Consider the following 18477-nt stretch of genomic DNA (forward strand, 5'->3'; position numbering starts at 1 on the left):
TGTTCTTGATACAGATTGCCTTCTAGAAAGTTTGACCATTTTATATTCCCGCCGTGTAAAGGTACCCATTTCATGGGACTCTGAGCTATAATAATTGTTTTAAAGTGTTTGTTCTTCTATAGGTCTGTAGGTATAAACATCTTTCAGACTATAGATGAAGAAAGTAATAAAGTTGCTCACAATGATGGCATTAGTGTTTAACACTTGCTCTTGAGGTTTTTGTGCTAATTTTGAAAGTAATTTCTAAAACAGTGCTCTTTTTTTAACAGCTTTATTGAGTTACAGTTCTATACCGTTTAAAGTCTGCTCTTAAATCTCTTAAATTCAGTGATTTTTAGTATATTCACAGATAAATACAGTCATCACCCATAGTCAATTTTAGGGATGTGCTTTTTTTTAATATGAGAAATTTCAACATCTTAAAGATGTGTGGCTTTTTGCTTTTTTTCCTCCAAAAAATGGCTTTAGTATCAAATGGTTTATAACGAAGGCATTGACATGTGCTAAGGATTGAACAGGATTTTTAATGAAAAGTCTAAAGTGCTGTCAATGATTGTGAAAATGAAAAGTGCTATCTTGAAGAATTTTGAAATTAAAGATTTAATATAAACTCTCAGAAAAAACTCTCTGTATCTTTTCATGTAGCTAAAAGACCGGCTTCAGGACAAAGCTTGGCTTCTTTTGTGTCTGCTCAGAAAATTACAAAGCCTGCCGCTAAATATGGAGTACCTTTAACATATAAGAAATTTGGAGATAAAAAATTACATGAAAAGAAACCACTCCAAAAACATAAACAGGTATGATCATATTACAGACTGTGTATTAGTAACAAATTCACTTTGATCTTTTTTTATTGCAGCTCAATTCCGTTATCTTGATATTCATAGGATTGTTTTTATTAAGTTAACTAAAGAACATTGCTATTCTTTGCTTCACCAGTCTTCTGAAACTAAGAAGACTTACGGAAATCACAGAGAAACATTAAGTAGATATATTAAGTAGATGGTACAATAAAAAGAAAGTGACATCATCAGTGAAATCACTTTTGGACAACCTAAGCAGAGCCATTTGTTTTTGTGTATAAAACAAGTAAATGTGATATACTTGATAAAAATGTGGGAAAATTTTGTATTTGAGAATTCACAGATAAATAAATCAAAATCATAGAGCTGGAAGGAATGTTATTGTACAGTCTATAGTATTTCAGATGAAAAACAACACAGCACGTAGGTGAAATGCTCAAGAACACAGTGTTAGTTGCAGGAATTTGACATTTTTCTTCATGTCAGTAGCTGCCTGCTTTAGCATATGAAACCTGTTTTGTTTTGGACTACATATGTACATGCATACATATGTGCATACACATGTGTTTAAATACATATGAACATTGAACACAGTACTGTAAGAGAAATCTAAGTTAAAATCTGTCATAAAGTAGTTCAAATGATTACTGTAAATTAGTCTTCAAATAAGTTGTATAAGTCAGCCTCCAGTCAGGAGAAAAAAGCGCATAATAATTTGATCAAGGAAAGTTTAAATAATTAGTAACTATGTTTAGGGAATTAACTTCAAGGGATAAAGAACTCTAGAGAATACAGGAACAGCAGATAAAGGAAGCAGCCACTACTCCTAGCGCTGATACATAGTACCCAAAGAAGGAATAGATTTTGGAAAATCTCCACAACACCACCCTTAAGGCTGAGATTCATACCTTATTGGGTGTGGTATGGCTATAATTCAATGGCTGGTCAGTTCACTGAGCTGCCATAGGCTGAGGCTGGCAAACATAAAACTGTCCACTGTAGAGCTGATGAAGCTCCTGAGAACCTGCTTAGAGTGCCTGTGAAATGTACTGGGAAGCTGCTTGGGGAATCGTTGAATCTACTGGGAAGCCTACTGGAGTGCTGGTGGAAGTTGCCAGGTGTTGCTGAACTCTTTGGGTAGTAGACTGGGATGCCAGTTGGGTCATCAGTGGAATGTGGTGGGAAACTGGCCTTGGGGTTGCTGTCAAAGGTCACAGGGAAGCCGGCAGGGGCACCAGCAGAACTCTCCTGGAAGCTGCCCACAGGGGTGAATGTTACTATGTGTCCCACATGCAGCAGGAACAAGAAGAAAGAAAACTTGCTAATCAGGAACAGAAACCATTTCCATCTGCTAACAAAGCTTAACATCATGCTAGCAAACAAAGAAGTGTTTATATTGTTTGGCTTCTCACAAGGAGGACAATGAAGGGTGAATTTGCAGCTGAGAGGCAATATGATAACTGGCACACAAGTTTTCCCTCCCTGCCTCCCTCCCTTCCTTCCTTCAGTCCTTGCATATAACACTAAATTAGGCGTAATGGACCAATTCCATCTTATCTTTTATCCCTCTTCTTTAATCAACCGAAGCGCTGGACCTCCAGACTTTTCCTTCATTAGCTAGTCTCTCAATTCCATATGATTCTGGTCATACGCCAATCTGACCCTCACCCTCTGCGGACCTCCCTAAACTCTTCCAGAAAGCCCTCTTATAGCACATTATCAGCAAAATCCACTGTATTTTAAACCTGTAGAGTTTTTCAATCTTTTTTGCTCTGAAACCTGGCTTGTCCCTGAACACACTGTTGTGCAACTGTCTTTCATGGTGTCTCTAATCTCTTAATACCACTGCATCTAGAAGTAGGATGAGGGAGGTGTTTTCCTTGCTTCTCACTGCAAGACTCTTCCCTGCTCCCTAACCACAACCACCCCCCAAAATTTTGAGGCTTTTGCTACCAGATTGTATCACCTGTTAACCCTCTGTGGATCATCTGCAAACTCATTTTTTAGAGACTTTAACACTTGAGTCCTGGTCACTTTTCCCAATACTGTCCTAATTCTTATCATGCCATCAAATTTGTCACCATTATAGCAACTCTTCCATAGTCTTAATTATAAGCATCCCATGACTTACCATTATTTCCTGTGTTTCCAGCTTATTCCTGGAGGACTCTGCCTCCACAACTTCTTTGTCCTATTTGGATGCATGGATTTTTCTAGTTTTTTTTCAATGTCCCTCTCCTCATTTTTTATTTACCTTTTTTGGCTTAAATTCCATGTTCTCCCATTATAATAATTTCCAAAGCCTCACCTGTCTTTCATTATTACAAATCACCTGGCAAAAACTAACTTGGTGAAATCCAACTCTCTATCTCTTTTGAGTCTGAACTTGGGTAGTGGAATGTGATTGGAGAAAGCATACAACTATTCTAACTGGTCTCGCTTTAAATTTATAACTAATGGTATCAAGTGAGCACCTTCTGGCCACCCTATTATATTTGCTCAGTCCACTTACTTGCCTACTATATTTTATTTTATTTTTGTTTTTTTTAATTTAAATTCAATTAACATGTAATGTATTATTGGTTTCAGAGGGAGAGGTCAGTGATTCATCAGTCTTACATAATACCCAGTGCTCATTACATCATGTGCCCTCCTTAATGTCCATCACCCAGTTACCCCATCCCCTCATCCTGCTTCCCTCCAGGAACCCTCAGTTTGTTTCCTATGCTTAAGAGTCTCTTAGAATTTGTCTCCCTCTCTGATGTTGTCTTGTTTTATTTTTTTCCTCTCTTCCCCTATGATCCTCTGTTTTGTTTCTTAAATTCCACATATCAGCGAGATCATTTGATGATTGTCTTTTTCTGATTGGCTTATTTCACTTAACACCCTCTAGTTCCATCCACGTCATTGTAAATGCCAAGATTTCATTTTTTTTTTGATGGCTGAGGAGTATTCCATTGTATGTATGTGTGTGTGTGTGTGTATATATATATATATATATACCACATCTTTGTGTGTGTATATATATATATATACCACATCTTTTTTATCCATTTGTCTGTTGATGGACATCTGGGCTCTTTCCATAGTTTGGCTTTTGTGGATATTGCTGCTATAAACCTTGGGGTGTAGGTACCCCTTTGGATCACTACATTTGTATCTTTGGGGTAAATACCCAGTAGTGCAGTTGCTAGGTCATAGGGTAGCTCTATGTTCAACTGTTTGAGGAACCTCTATACTGTTTTCCAGAGTGGCTGCACCAGCTTGCATTCCCACCAACAGTGTAGGAGGGTTCCCCTTTCTCCGCATCCCCACCAACATCTGTCGTTTCCTGACTTGTTCATTTTAGCCATTCTGACTGGTGTGAGGTGGTATCTCATTGTGGTTTTGATTTGTATTTCCCTGATGCTGAGTGATGTTGAGCATTTTTTCATGTGTCGGCCATTTATATGTCATCTTTGGAGAAATGTCTGTTCATCTCTTCTGCCCATTTTTTGATTGGTTTGTTTGTTCTTTAAGTGTTGAGTTTGATAAGTTCTTTATAGCTTTTGGATACTAGCCCTTTATCTGATATGTCATTTGCAAATATCTTCTCCCATTCTGTCGGTTGTCTTTTGGTTTTGTTGATTGTTTCCTTTGCTGTGCAGAAGCCTTTTATCTTGATGAAGACCCAATAGTTCATGAAGACAGTATGGTACTGGCACAAAAACAGACACATAGATCAATGGAATAGGATAGAGAATCCAGAAATGAACCCTCATCTCTATGATCAACTAATCTTTGACAAAGCAGTGCAGCCGCACCAGGGTCTTTCACCTTATTGGTTAAATTTATTCCTAAATAATTTATCGTTTTGAATCAATGGAATGGTTTTCTTGATTTCTTCTTCTGAGAATTTGTTATTAGTGTATAGAAACACAACAGATTTTTGTATGTTAATGATGTATCCTGCAACTTCACTAAATTCATTTATTACTTTATACTAGTTTTTTGGTGTAATCTTTAGGGTTTTTTATATATAGTATTATGATACCTGTAAATAGTGACAGTTTTACTTTTCCTTTCTAATTTAGATGCCTTTTATTTCTTTTACTTGCCTGGGACTTCCAGTATTGTGTTGGATAAAAATAATGAGCATCCTTGTTTTGTTTCTGATCATAGAGGAAAAACTTTTGTCTTTTTACCATTGAGTATGATGTTAGCTGTGGGTCTGTCATAGATGGCTTTATTATGTTGAGGTACATTCCCTCTATATCTACTTTGTTGAGAGTTTTTATTATAAATGATGTTAAATTTTGTCAAATTATTTTTTTGCATCTATTGAGATGATCATGTGAGATTTTTATCATTTATTTTGTTAATGTGGTTTATTATGTTGATAGATTTGTGGATGTTGAACCATCTTTGCATCCCTGGAATAAGTACTTCTTGATCATGATGTATGGTCCTTTTAATGTATTGTTTATTTTGGTTTGCTAATATTTTGTTGAGGATATTTGCATCTGTGTTCTTCAGGGATACTGGCCTGTAATATTCTTTTTTGTGGTGTCCTTGTCTAGTTTTGGTATCAGGGTAATGCTGGCCTGGTAAAATATGTTTAGAAGTTTTCCTTCTTTAATTTTTTGTAAGAGTTTGAGACAGATAGGTGTGAAATCTTTGAATGTTTAGTAGAATTCACCAGTGAAGTCATTTGGTCCTGAACTTTCGTTTATTGGGAGATTTTTGAATATTGATTCAACCCCTCTACTAGTAATCAGTCTGTTCAGATTTCTGTTTCTTTATGATTCTGTCTTGGAAGATTGTAAAGTCTAGGACTTTATCTACTTCTTATATCTGGCATATAATTCTTTACAGTAGTCTCAGGATTTTTTATCAGTTGTAAGTTTTTCTCTTTTATTTCTGATTTGATTTATTTGAGCCCTCTCTCCTTTTTTCTTAGTGAATCTACCTAAAGGTTTCTTTCATTTCTGATCTTTATTATTTCCTTCCTTCTACTACCTTTGGGCTTCATTTATTCTTCTTTGTCTAGTTCCTTTAAATTGTTAAGTTTAAAATTGTTTGGGGTGTCTGGGTGGCTCAGTTGGTTAAGGGCCTGCCTTCGGCTCAGGTCATGATTCCAGGGTCCTGGAATCGAGCCCTGCGTCGGGCTCCCTGCTTAGTGGAGAGTCTGCTTCTCCTTCTCCCTCTGCCGCTTCCCACCCCCCCCCCACTCGTGCTCTCTCTTTCTATCTCAAATAAATAAATAAAATCTTAAAAAAAGGTTTAAAATTATTTGAGAAACAATGATAAATTGTTTCTAGTTGTTTGATATTTCTCTTATTTCTTGAAACTATGAACTATGAACTTTAAAAAAAATTTTTTTAAGATTTTGTTTATTTGACAGAGACACAGCAAGAGAGGGAACACAAGCAGTGGGAGTGGGAGAGGGAGAAGCAGGCTTCCCACTGAGCGGGAAGCCCGATGTGGGGCTCGATCCCAGGACCCTGGGACCATGACTTGAGCCGAAGGCAGATGCTTAACGACTGAGCCACCCAAGCACCCCTGAACTATGAACTTTCTATGAACTTTCCTCTTAGAACTTCATTTGCTGCATCCCATAGATTTTGGTGTGCCCTATTTCTGTTTTCATTTGTCTCTAGGTATTTTATGATTTCTCTGTGATTTATTGATTTATTGATTTCTTCTGTGACTCAGTAGTGTTCGGGAATGTGTTGTTTAATCTTGACATATTTGCAGTTTTTCCAGTGTTCTTATATCACTGATTTCTAGTTTTGTAACATTGTGGTCAGAAAAGTTGCTTGATATGATTCCATTCTTCTTGAATTTTTGAGACTTACTTTGTGGCTTAACATGTTATCCATCCTGGAGAATGTTCCATGTACAGTTGACAATGTGTATTTTGCTGCTTTTTTTTTTTTAAAGATTTTATTTATTTATTTGACAGAACGAGAGAGCAGGAGAGCACTAGCAGTGGAAGCTGCAGAGGGAGAGGGAGAAGCAGACCCCCTGCCAAGCAGGGAGCCCGATGTGAGGCTCGATCCCAGGACCCTGGGATCATGACCTGAGCCGAAGGCAATCGCCTAACCAACTGAGCCAACCAGGCGCCCTATTTTGCTGCTTTTGGATGAATGTTCTCTATGTATCTATTAAGCCATCTGGTCCAATGTGTTGTGTAAGGCCAGTGTTTCCTTATTGCTTTTCTGTCTGTATGATCTATCCATTGATGTAGTGGGTTGTTAACATCCCCTGCTATTGTGTAGCTGTCAATCTCTCCCTTTTTGTCTGTCAATATTTGCTTTATATATTTTGGTGCTTTATGCTGGGTGAATATATATATATATATATATATATATTTAAAAATAGTATATCTTCATAACCCATTTATTACTATGTAGTGCCCCTCTTTCTCTTTCATTATAGTCTTTTTATATTTCCTTTGATATGAGTATAGCTACACCAGCTTTCTTATCAATTTGCACAGAATATCTTTTTTCATCCATTCACCTTCAGTCTGTGTGTGTCTTCTCTTCTGAAGTGAGTCTCTTGTAGGCAGTATATAGGTGTGTCTTTTTATTGTTTATTTATTTATTTATTTATTTATTTATTTTTATTAATTATGTTAGTTACCATACGGTACATCATTAGTTTTTGTTGTAGTGTTCTATGATTCATTGTTTGAGTATAAACCTCCTTAATACCTATCACCGGGCTAACCCATCCTCCCACCCCTCCGATTTCCCCCCTTCATTTTCCCTTCCTTCTCCTGATGTCCTCCATGCTACCCCTTATGTTCCATGAATAAGTGAAACCATATGATAATTGACTTTCTCTGCTTGACTTATTTCACTCAGCATAATCTCCTCCAGTCCCATCCATGTGATGTAAAAGTTGGGTATTCATCCTTTCTGATGGCTGAGTAATATTCCATTGTATATATGGACCACATCTTCTTTATCCATTTGTCTGCTGAAGGGCAGCTTGGCTCTTTCCACAGTTTGGCTGTTATGGACATTTCATATTGTTTAGAGTCTAAATGGTAAGATAAAAATGAGCAAATATCGGGCAGCGTGATGCCCCCAGCTCTGTTTTTCTTTTTCAACATTTCCTTGGTGATTCAGGATCTTTTCTGATTCCATACAAATTTTAGGATTGTTTGTTCCAGCACTTTGAAAAATGTCATTGGAATTTTGATCGGGATTGTTCTGGGCAGCATAGACATTTTCATAATGTTTATTTTTCTGTTCCATGAGCATGGAATGTTTTTCCATCTTTTTGTGTCTTCTTCAATTTCTTTCATGAGTGTTCTGTAGTTCCTAGAGTATAGATCCTTTACCTCTTTGGTTAGGTTTATTCCAAGGTATCTTATGATTTTTGGTGCTATTGTAAATGGAATCGTTTCTCTAACTTCTCTTTCTACAGTTGCATTGTTAGTGTATAAGAAAGCAACTGATTTCTGTGCATTGATTTTGTATCCTGCCACATTACTGAATTGCTGTATGAGTTCTAGTAATTTGGGGGTGGGGTCTTTTGGGTTTTCCACATAAATTATCATGTCATCTGTGAAGAGAGAGTTTGACTTCTTTGCCAATATGAATATGTTTTATTTCTTTTTGTTGTCTGATTGCTGTTGCTACGACTTCTAGTACTATGTTGAACAATAGTGGCGAGAGTGGGCATCCTTAATTTGTTCCTGATCCTAAGGGAAAGGCTCTGAGCTTTTCCCCATTGAGAAAGATATTCACTGTGGGTTTTTCAGAGATGGATTTTATGAACTTGAGGAATGTTCCCTCTATCCCTATACTCTGAAGACTTTTAATCAGGAAAGATGCTGTATTTTGTCAAATGCTTTTTCTGCATCAATTGAGAGGACCATATGGTTCTTCTCTCTCCTCTTATTAATATGTTCTAGCACACTGATTGATTTGCGAGTGTTGAAGCTCCCTTGCATCCCAGGGATAAATCCCACTTGGTCGTGGTGGATGATGCTTTTAATGTACTGTTGGATCCTATTAGCTAGGGTTTTGTTGAGAATTTTGGCATCCGTATTGAATCAGGGATATCGGTCTGAAATTCTCCTTTTTGATGGGGTCTTTGCCTGGTTTGGGGATCAAGATAATGCTGGCCTCATAGAATGAGTCTGGAAGCTTTCTTTCTGTTTCTATTTTTTGAAACAGCTTCAGGAGAATAGGTATTATTTCTTCTTTGAATGTTTGGTAGAATTCCCCAGGGAATCCATCAGGCCCTGGACTCTGTTTTTTGGGAGGTTTTTGATCACTTCTTCAATCTCATTACTGGTTATTGGTCTATTCAGGTTGTCAGTTTTTCCTGTTTCAGTCTTGGGAGTTTATAGGTTTCCAGGAAGGTATCCATTTCATCCAGGTTTCTCAGGTTATTGGTATATAGTTGTTAATAATTTCTTCTTTTTTTTTTTTTAAGATTTTATTTATTTGACACAGAGAGAGAGTACAGACCGGGGAAGCAGCAGAGGGAGAGGGAGAAGCAGGCTCCCCAGTGAGCAAGGAGCCCAATTCCGGGCTTGATCCCAGGGCTCCAGGATCATGACCTGAGCTGAAGGCAGATGCTTAACCAATTGAGCCACCCAGGCGCCCCATAATAATTGTTTCTATTTCCTTGGTGTTAGTCGTGATCTCCTTTCATTCATAATTTTATTAATTTCGGTCTTTTGGATAAATCTGGCCAGTGGTTTATTTATCTTATTCTTTCAAAGAACCAGCTTCTAGTTTCGTTGCTCTGCTCTGCTCTATTTCTGGTTTCTAATTCATTGTTATCTTCCCTAATCTTAATTATTTCTCTTCTAATGTGTGGCATAGGCATCATTTGTTGCTTTTTCTCTAGTTCTTTAAGGTGTAAGGTTAGTTGGTGAATTCAGGATTTTTCTATTTTTTTTTTTGAGTGAGGCTTCGATGGCTCTGTATTTCCCGCTTAGGACCACCTTTGCAGTATCCCATAGGTTTTGGACTGATGTGTTTTTGTTCTCATTGGTTTCCGTGAATTGTTTAAGTTCTTCTTTGATTTCCTGGTTGACCCAAACATTCTTGAGCAGAGTGGTCTTTTAGCTTCCAAGTGTTTGAATTTCTTCCAAATTTTTTCTTGTGATTGAGTTCCAGTTTTAAAGCATTATGATCTGAGAATATGCAGGGAATAATCTCAATCTTCTGGTATCAGTTGAGACCTGATTTGTGACCCATCATGTGGTCTGTTCTGGAGAAAGTTCCACGTGCATTCAAGAAGAATGAGTATTTTGTTGTTTTAGTGTGGAATGTTCTGTATATATCTGTGAGGTCCATCTGGTCCAGTGTGTCATTCAAAGCTCTTGTTTCTTTGTTTTTGTTTTTTTTTTAAGATTTTATCTGTTTATTTGAGAGGGAGAGAATGAGAGAGAGCACATGAGAGTGGGGAGGGTCAGTGGGAGAAGTAGACTCCCTCCTGAGCAGGGAGCCCAATGCGGGACTCAATCCTGGGACTCCAGGATCATGATCTGAACCGAAGGCAGTTGCCTAATCAACTGAGCCACCCAGGTGCCCTCAGAGCTCTTGTTTCTTTGTTGATTTTCTGCTTAGATGATCTGTCTATTGCTGAGAGTGGAGTGTTGTGGTGTCCTACAATTACCGTATTATTATCAATATGTCTCTTTATTTTGGTTCACTTGGCTTATGTAGTTGGCTGCTCCCATGTTGGGGTATAGATATTTACAATTATTAGATCTTCTTGTTGGATAGACCCTTTAAGAATGATATAGTGTCCTTCTGTGTCTCTAACTACAGTCTTTAGCTTAAAATCTACTTTGTCTGATATAAGAATTGCTACCCCAGCTTTCTTTTGAGGTCCTTTGGCATTAAAGATGGTTCTCTATCCTTCATTTTCAGTCTGAATTTATCTTTAGGTTCAAAATGAGTCTCTTGTAGACAGCATATGGATGGGTCCTTTTTACCCAATCTGTCACCCTGTGCCGTTTTATGGGCGCATTTAGGCCATTCACATTGAGAGTGATTATTGAAAGATACGATTTTATTTTCATCATGTTGCCTGTGAAGTCCTTATTTCTATAGATTGTCTCTCTAAATTTCAGTTTTGTATCACTCTTGGGTCTTTCTCCTTTTATAGAACCCCCCCCCCCTTAATAGTTCTTGCAGGGCCCGCTTAGTGGTCACATATTCTTTCAGTTTCTGCTGGTCCTGGAAGCTCTGTATCTCTCCATCCATTCTAAATGACCGCCTTGCCAGATAAGTATTCTTGGCTGCATGTTCTTCTTGTTTAGTATCCTGAATATGTCTTGCCAGCTCTTTCTGGCTTGCCAGGTCTCTGTGGATAGGTCTGACGTTCTTCTGATGTTTCTCCCTCTGTAGGTAAGGAATCTCTTCTCCCTAACTCCCTTAAGATGGTTTCCTTGGTTCGAAGATTTGCGAGTTTTATTATTACATGCTGGGCTTTGGTCTGTTCTCCTTCATCTTGGGAGGGGTCCTCTCTGCCTCAAGGACACAAGTGTTTGTTTCATTCCCCAGATTAGGGAAGTTCTCAGCTACGATTTGCTGAAATATATCTTCTAGTCCTCTCTCTCTCTCTCCATCCCTTCAGGGATCCCAATAATTCTGACATTGGAACGTTTCATGGTGTCACTTATTTCTCTAATTCTGTTTTCATGGATTTTAAGCTGTTTGTTCCAGGCCTCCTCCTGTTCCTTCTTTTCTGTCAGTTTGTCTCCTAGATCACTAATTTGTTCTTCTGCCTTGTTTACCCTAGCTGTTAGAGTATCTAGATTAGATTGGATCTCATTGATAGCATTTTTAAGTTCTGCCGAATCAGCTCTCATTTCTGCCCTTAGAGACTCTATGTTGCCATTAATCGTTTTCTCCATCCTAGCTATTGTCTTCATAACTGTTACCCTGAAGTCAATTTCCGACGTCTTGCTTATATCCATATCCATTTGTTCTGTGGCAAAAGTCACAGTCTCTGAGTCTTTCCTGTTTAAGGAATTCCTCCTCTTAGTCATTCTCTTGAGGGGTGGTTGAGGGAATGTACAGAGTCCAAATTATTGACCACAACCCAAGCAAGATGCACTTGTTTTTTAGGGACCTTAGGGTTTTTGGCCTCTTGTTCTTCCAGCCTGTCTTCTGGGGGAGGGGTCTGCCACACTGTTAGTCAGGCAACCCTGTTTGGGCAGAGTTGCCCTGCCCCCTGTGGGGAGGATGGCTCAGTGAAAACTGGTATTTTGGGGCTTTTGTTCTCTGGCGGCTTTCCCTGGAGGCTTTCCATGTCTCTTCTGAGAGTTGGAGCAGAAGTGAACCTTTCCAAACCTCTGCCTCAGAGCAGAGAGATCGCGGTCTGTTCTTCAGTGAACTCTCCAGGCCACACTATCTCCATTTCTTTCTGTGCTGCTAAAACTGCAGCATCCTGCATTGTGCGCTCCTCAGCAGCACTCCCAGTCCTGGCTTCCAGGTTGGGGCGCGTCTCTCCCCTTTGTGTTTCTAAAACTGCCTGCCGCCACCAGTTTGCTTGTGTGTCCCCCGCAGCTCCAGGTTTCAGTCCGGGGGTGAGGGGTATGCCCTAAAGTCCTTTCCCCACCACTACAGGTCTGTGAGACTCTGCCCAGTCCTCAGCGTGGGAGGCTTTTACTCTCTGGCTGTGCAGGATCCCGAAGGCTCCCTTCCCCTTCCGTTTACTTCCAATATCTGCCCACAGAATCACAGCTCCCAGCTTCATACCTCAAAACCAACCACCTGTGATATTCTGTTTGTAGAGATCCAGATAGATCTTCTTACATCTCAGGCTGATGTCGTGGGTGTTCAAAGTGGTCTGGTAGATATTCAGCTCAATTCAGGGGACCGGTTGGAATAGGGTCCCCTATTTCTCCACCGACTTTGCTGCCTCCTCAGTGTGTCTTTTGAAAAAAATCTGTTCAGTCACTCTGTGTCTTTTGACTGGAGAATGTAGTCTATTTACATTTTTGATACATACGTAGTTATTCATTTTGTCAGTTGTTTTCTGGCTGTTACACAGTTCCTTTCTGTTCTTTCTTCTCTTTTTCTCTTCCTCGTGGTTTGATGACTTTCTTTAATGTCATCTCTAGATTTTTTTCATTTTCTTTTGTGCATTTACTATAAACTTTTGCATTGTGATATTGTTAGGTTCACACATATACCATTCTATGTGTATGAGAGCTTAATTTGATAGCAACTTAAATTTGAACACATTCTAAAACACTACATTTCCCCCTCCACATGTTATATTTTTGATGTCACTCTTTATATCTTTTTGTTTTATGTATCCCTTAACAAATTATTGTAGTTTTAGTTAATTTTACTACTTTTTTCTTTTAAATTTGTATCTTTATAAGTGATTAATCCAGTTTTTACCATTTCCAGTGAGATTTTTACTTTTGTATGTTTTCTTGTTACTAATTATTGCCATTTCAACTTAAAGAAATCCCTTTAACGTTTCTTGTAAGGCTGATCTAGTGGTGATAACCTCCTTTATCTTGTTTGTCCAGAAAACTCTTTATCTTTTCTTCAAATCTGAATGATAATCTTGCCAGGTAGAGTCTTCTAGGTTGTAAACTTTTCCCTTTTAGCACTTTGAATATGTGATGCCACTCCATTCTGGCTTACAAACTTTCTGCTGAGAAATTGAATGACAGCCTTCTGGGATTTCTCTTGTATGTAACAATTTGCTTTTTTCTTGGTGTTTTTAAGATTATTTCTTTATTTTTGACATTTTAATTATAATGTGTGTTGGTGTAGCTTTCTTTCAGTTCATTTTATTTGGAATTCTCTTGGCTCCCTGGACCAGGATTTTACTTTCTTCCCTAGGTTTGGGAAGTTTTCAGCCATTATTTCTTCAATTAAATTTTCTAACCCTTTCTCTTTCTCTTCCTTCTGGTACTCATATAATGCAAATGTTATTCCACTTGTTGCTGTCCCAGAGGTCCCTTAAGTTATTTTTATATTTTTAATTCTTTTTTTAAAAGATTTTATTTATTTATTTGACAGAGAGATAGAGAGAACAAGTAGGCGGAGGGAGAGGGAGAAGCAGGCTCCCCACTAAGCAGGGAGCCCAGTGCGGGGCTTGTTCCCAGGATCCTGGGATCATGACCTGAGCCAAAGGCAGCCGCTTAACTGACTGAGCCACCCAGGTGCCCCACTTTTTTTCTTTTTGATGCTCTGTCTGGGTGAGTTTTATTTTCCAGTTCACTGATCTGTACTTGTACTTCATCCTGTCTGCTGTTGAACCCCTCTAGTGTGTTTTTCAGTTCAGTTTTTATATTCTTCGGCTCTGACTTGTTTGGTACTTTCTTATGTTTCCTTTCTGTTTGTCTAAGTTCTCACTGTGTTCACCCATTCTTCTCCTGAGTTCAGTGACCATCTTTATGACTATTACTTTGAATTCTTTATCAGATAGATTACTTACCTCCATATTTTTTAGGTCTTTTACTGAGATTTTTGTCTTGTTCTTTTGTTTGGAACATATTTCTCTCTTTCCCCATTTTGCTTTCTCTATTTGTTTCTATATTTTGGGTCAGAGTACCTCTCCCAGTCTTGAAGGAGTGGCCTTTTGGAACATATTCTTCTGTCTCCCTGTTTTGCTTGCCTTTCTGTGTTTGTTTCTATGGAATATGTGTAACAGTGATTTCTTCCTTAACTTGAAGGAATGGTCTTGAATATGGTTGTCCCTTACGTAGACTGTGTGTGCTTGATGACTTGTGGTGGCTGGCTGGAGCTGTGGCTGATGTGGCCTGGAGGTCACAGGGCATTCTGTGCTGATGCTGCCTTGTTGGGATCATGTGGGCCAGAGTGGTCCTGTTGCTATCTGTGCAGGGGGTGCCCTAGCAGGACAGCTGAAGCTGAAACAGGTCCAAGCAATGGATCCTAGGATTCTCAGTGCAGTGGGCACCCTGGCAGGATAGCTAAAACTAAACTGGGTGCAGGCCTGGGAGGGAGTGTCTGGGGACCCTACATGTAGAGGACACCCTGTCAGGATCGCTGAAGCAGACAACACACTGTAACACAGAGAGTCCCATGGTTCTACATGCAAAGGGCACATTGGATTGGTGAAACTGAACTAGGTATAGGTTGGGGTGTTTTAGGACTCTGCATAGAGGGTGCCCTGACAAGGTGACCAGAGCTGAGGCCAGTACAGGTAGGGTGTTTTGGGGCCTTTGTGCAGGGAGCACCCTGGCATGGCAGCTTAAGCTGAAGCAGGCATCAGCTGGGAGGTCCTATAGCACCGTGCACTAGAGGTACCCTAGTAAGCTGTCTGAAACCATAGTGGTCTGGGCCTGTGTGTTCTGGGGTGCTTTTGCACACCCGTGTCACCTTGGCACAAAAGCTGGAGCTGTAGTAAGTTCTGACCAGGGGTGTCATGTGCACTGCCCTCTGGTTGCCTTGATGGCTGGATCCGGTATGGGTTAGAGGCCCAGGGCCCATTGAAGCAGCAGGCCAGTTAGGGTACCAGGACCCTGCTCCCATTACGAAGGTGGAGGGGGGGGTCTAAACTGTGTTGCTCACTAGCCCCTCTGACTTGGCCCAGAAGAGTGCTAGCAGCTCTCTCTGCCTCTTGGTAGAGTTTTAGAGCTGGCCCTTTTATATGCTGGTTGCTCTTCTAAAGCTCCAGAACCTCTGGGGCTGCTGTGGGGTAGAGACCCAGAGCATGATGAGGTGGGTAGGCCAGCTTTGGTGTTTGTACCTTAATCTGGTCTGTGCTTTCATGGTGGAGGGGGAGTGTAAACCATGGCAGTCTCCCGCCACTTGTACCTAGACGGAGTTGTAGTTGTTTCTCTGTTGTTTGACAAGAGTTCTAGGGCCGGATCTTTTAAATACTAGTTGTTCTTTTAAACTGGCTTTTTTTCTGTGTCCCAGGGCAGACCTGTTTGCTCCCAGTCCCTCAGTACTATCCCTTCCCACTGCAGTTCTCAGCATTGGAGCTGGGGCTTCCCTTTTTTACCATGTCTTTGTCTCTCTTGTTCTATCTTTTGTTACACAGAAGCTGTTCAGTTAGCCTTCAGTTCTTCTCTGGGAGAAATTGCTCCCATAAATATGTGTAAAGTTGGTGTGTTCATGAAGGAGGTGAAAGCTTGAAAATGAGAAGTTCATAAGAAAAACCATAACCACTTAATGATATTGTCACTTTTGTTTTGTTTTTTTAAGATTTTATTTATTTATTAGAGCACAAGCAGAGGGAACGGGAGAGGGAGAAGCAGTCTCCCTGCTGAGCGGGGAGCCCAATGTGGGGCTTGATTCCAAGACCCTGGAATCATGACCTGAGCTGAAGGTAGAGGCTTAACCAACTGAGCCACCCAGGCACCCCTGTTTTGTCACTTTTTAATTGGAAAAATTTAAGCTAATAACATACTAAGTTATTCAAACTCAGCATATCATAAAAATATTTGCGTGTCATAGAAACTTTCTTTGCTTCAGTTCCTGTAATTTTTTTTTAAAAGATTTTATTTATTTATTTAATTGACAGACAGTGAGAGAGGGAACACAAGCAGAGGGAGTGGGAAAGGGAGAAGCAGGCCTCCTGCCGAGCAGGGGGCTCGATCCCAGAACCCAGAGATCATGACCCGAGCCACCCAGGTGCCCCATGTATTTTTTTTAACGGATTCTGTTCTTGTGCCAGCAGAGGGAGCTTTATGAATAGATTTTAGTATTTTGGTTCTGATTTTTAAAAAGAACCATAAAACAAGACATTTCTCTTAATGCAGTGTTTTATGTTACCATATTTTTCTCTTTGGGTAGATACAGTTGAAAATACCTGTGTGATCTCAGAGAAACAGCTTGGTATTTTTATTTCACAAATATTTGAGTAAAAAAAAAAACAAAAAACAAATATTTGAGTATCTTGTTTATGTGGCAGTGGAGCATCAAAAGATGAATATAATTGGTGTCTTCATTTAACTCACCTAAGAATATGTAGGTACCTTAGTTAAACATACTCTTCTTACTGCTCACTATTGGGTATTCTGTTTAAAAGCTGTTTGTTTAAAGTGAGATCTCTGTTACTTGTGTTAATATTTTTAAATTGATGTTGAAGTTCAAAGATTTTGAGACCTGGTAAGAGTTAAGCTGTGGGACCTTTCAAAATATAGAATGCAGGGCTCTCTGTCCAGAAATTTGATTCTGCAACTCTTGGGGATATATATATTTAAAAATAGCTTTATTGAGATTTATTTCACATCCATCCATTTAAAGTTTGGAATTAAATGGTTTTTAGTGAGTTCACAGAGTTGTGTAACCATCACCACAATCATTTTTAGAACATTTTCATCACCTCCAAAAATATCCTTTTCCCATTTGCTTTCACTCCCCATTTTTCCCCTACCCCCATTGCCCTAGGCAACTACTAACCTACCTTTGTCTCTGTGTAGATTTCCTTATTCTGTACATTTTATGTAGATGGGATCATACAATATGTGGTCTTTTGTGACTGGATCCTTTTACTTAGCACAGTGTTTTCAAGGTTATAACATGTACCATGTCGTAGCATGTATCAGTACTTCATTCTTCTTTATTGCCAAATAATATTCCTTTGTGTGGAAGGAATGTGTATTTTTACAGAGCTTCTGTGTAACATTACCCACTACTTTAAATTTTATATGCATCACATACTTTGAAATATTAACTTTGAAATACTATGAAGAACATTGTTTCTATTTTTTTCTTACGTGTTAGTAACAGTGGCCCCAGCTCTCTCCCTTGACTATTTTAAAATTTGGGGTCTCTATTTGTGATGGAAAAATCTTTTTAGTGGTTAAAGAACAGAGACTTCTTTTAGTAATAGATGGAGAGTAAGAGAACCAGCTACACAGAGTATGTATCTTTACTGGGTCTGGATGTGACATATATTTATTTCTTACTCTTGGTTACTTTTAGAAGAAATTGGAAAGTTACTGTTCTTTAAATATTTCAGTATTTTTGTCATTTCATTGGCCCTAGTGCCATTTCTGCAGTTAAGTGGCAAGATATTTGGTTAATTTAAGTGAGGGTTGAATTAAAATAACTAACCAAAGTTAGAAATTAGGAGTTAGGAACTAATAATGTAGTGAGGGCGTGGGATGGTTCTGGGAACCTACTACTTGGGTCTTCTCAGGTAGTAAGCTCCTGGGTTACTTATGATGTGAGATTTAGTACCATTTACCACATTGTTTGTGCAGCTTTAAACTAACTTACACTGTATCAATAAGATGGATTTGGTTTAGGGGCACCTGGCTAGCTCAGTCAGTATGCGACCTGGCTAGCTCACTCAGTATGCGAACATACGACTCTTTTTTATCTCAGGGTTGTGAGTTCACACCCCACCTTGGGCATAGAGCTTACTTTAAGAAAAAAATTAAGGGCACCTGGGTGGCTCAGTCTGTTAAGTGTCTGCCTTCGGCTCAGGTCATGATCCCAGGGTCCTGGGATCTACTCCTGCCTTGGGCTCCCTGCTCAGCGGGGCGTCTGCTTCTTTTGACCCTCCTCCCTGCTCATGCTCGCTCTCTCACTCGCTCACTCTCTTGCAAAACTAAATAAATAAAATTTTTTTAAAAAATTAATTAAAAAAATTAAAATGGATTTGGTTTTTATGATCATGAATTAAATTGGCAAAGTACATTATAAAAAGAACCATTTTCATTTTATCAGTTTATCAACACATGGGGGTAGTGTTACATATTCTAAAT

The 18477-nt window shown here is 39.2% G+C and overlaps 1 protein-coding gene across 1 annotated transcript in view; it reads left to right on the forward strand.

Annotated features, from left to right (window-relative positions):
• NEK1 (NIMA related kinase 1) overlaps nt 1–18477 on the forward strand; it is a 216482-nt gene that overhangs the window by 44411 nt on the left and 153594 nt on the right. The window contains exon 12 of the mRNA XM_088021009.1: nt 646–797. Within this exon, the coding sequence (XP_087877135.1) occupies nt 646–797 (152 nt within the window). The remainder of the gene's footprint in view (nt 1–645; nt 798–18477) is intronic.

The sequence above is a fragment of the Eumetopias jubatus genome, unplaced genomic scaffold, assembly GCF_037043125.1.
Source record: "Eumetopias jubatus isolate StellerSeaLion01/CBP00866 unplaced genomic scaffold, mEumJub1_p1.0 scaffold_2, whole genome shotgun sequence".
In the NCBI taxonomy this organism is placed as follows: Eukaryota; Metazoa; Chordata; class Mammalia; order Carnivora; family Otariidae; genus Eumetopias; species Eumetopias jubatus.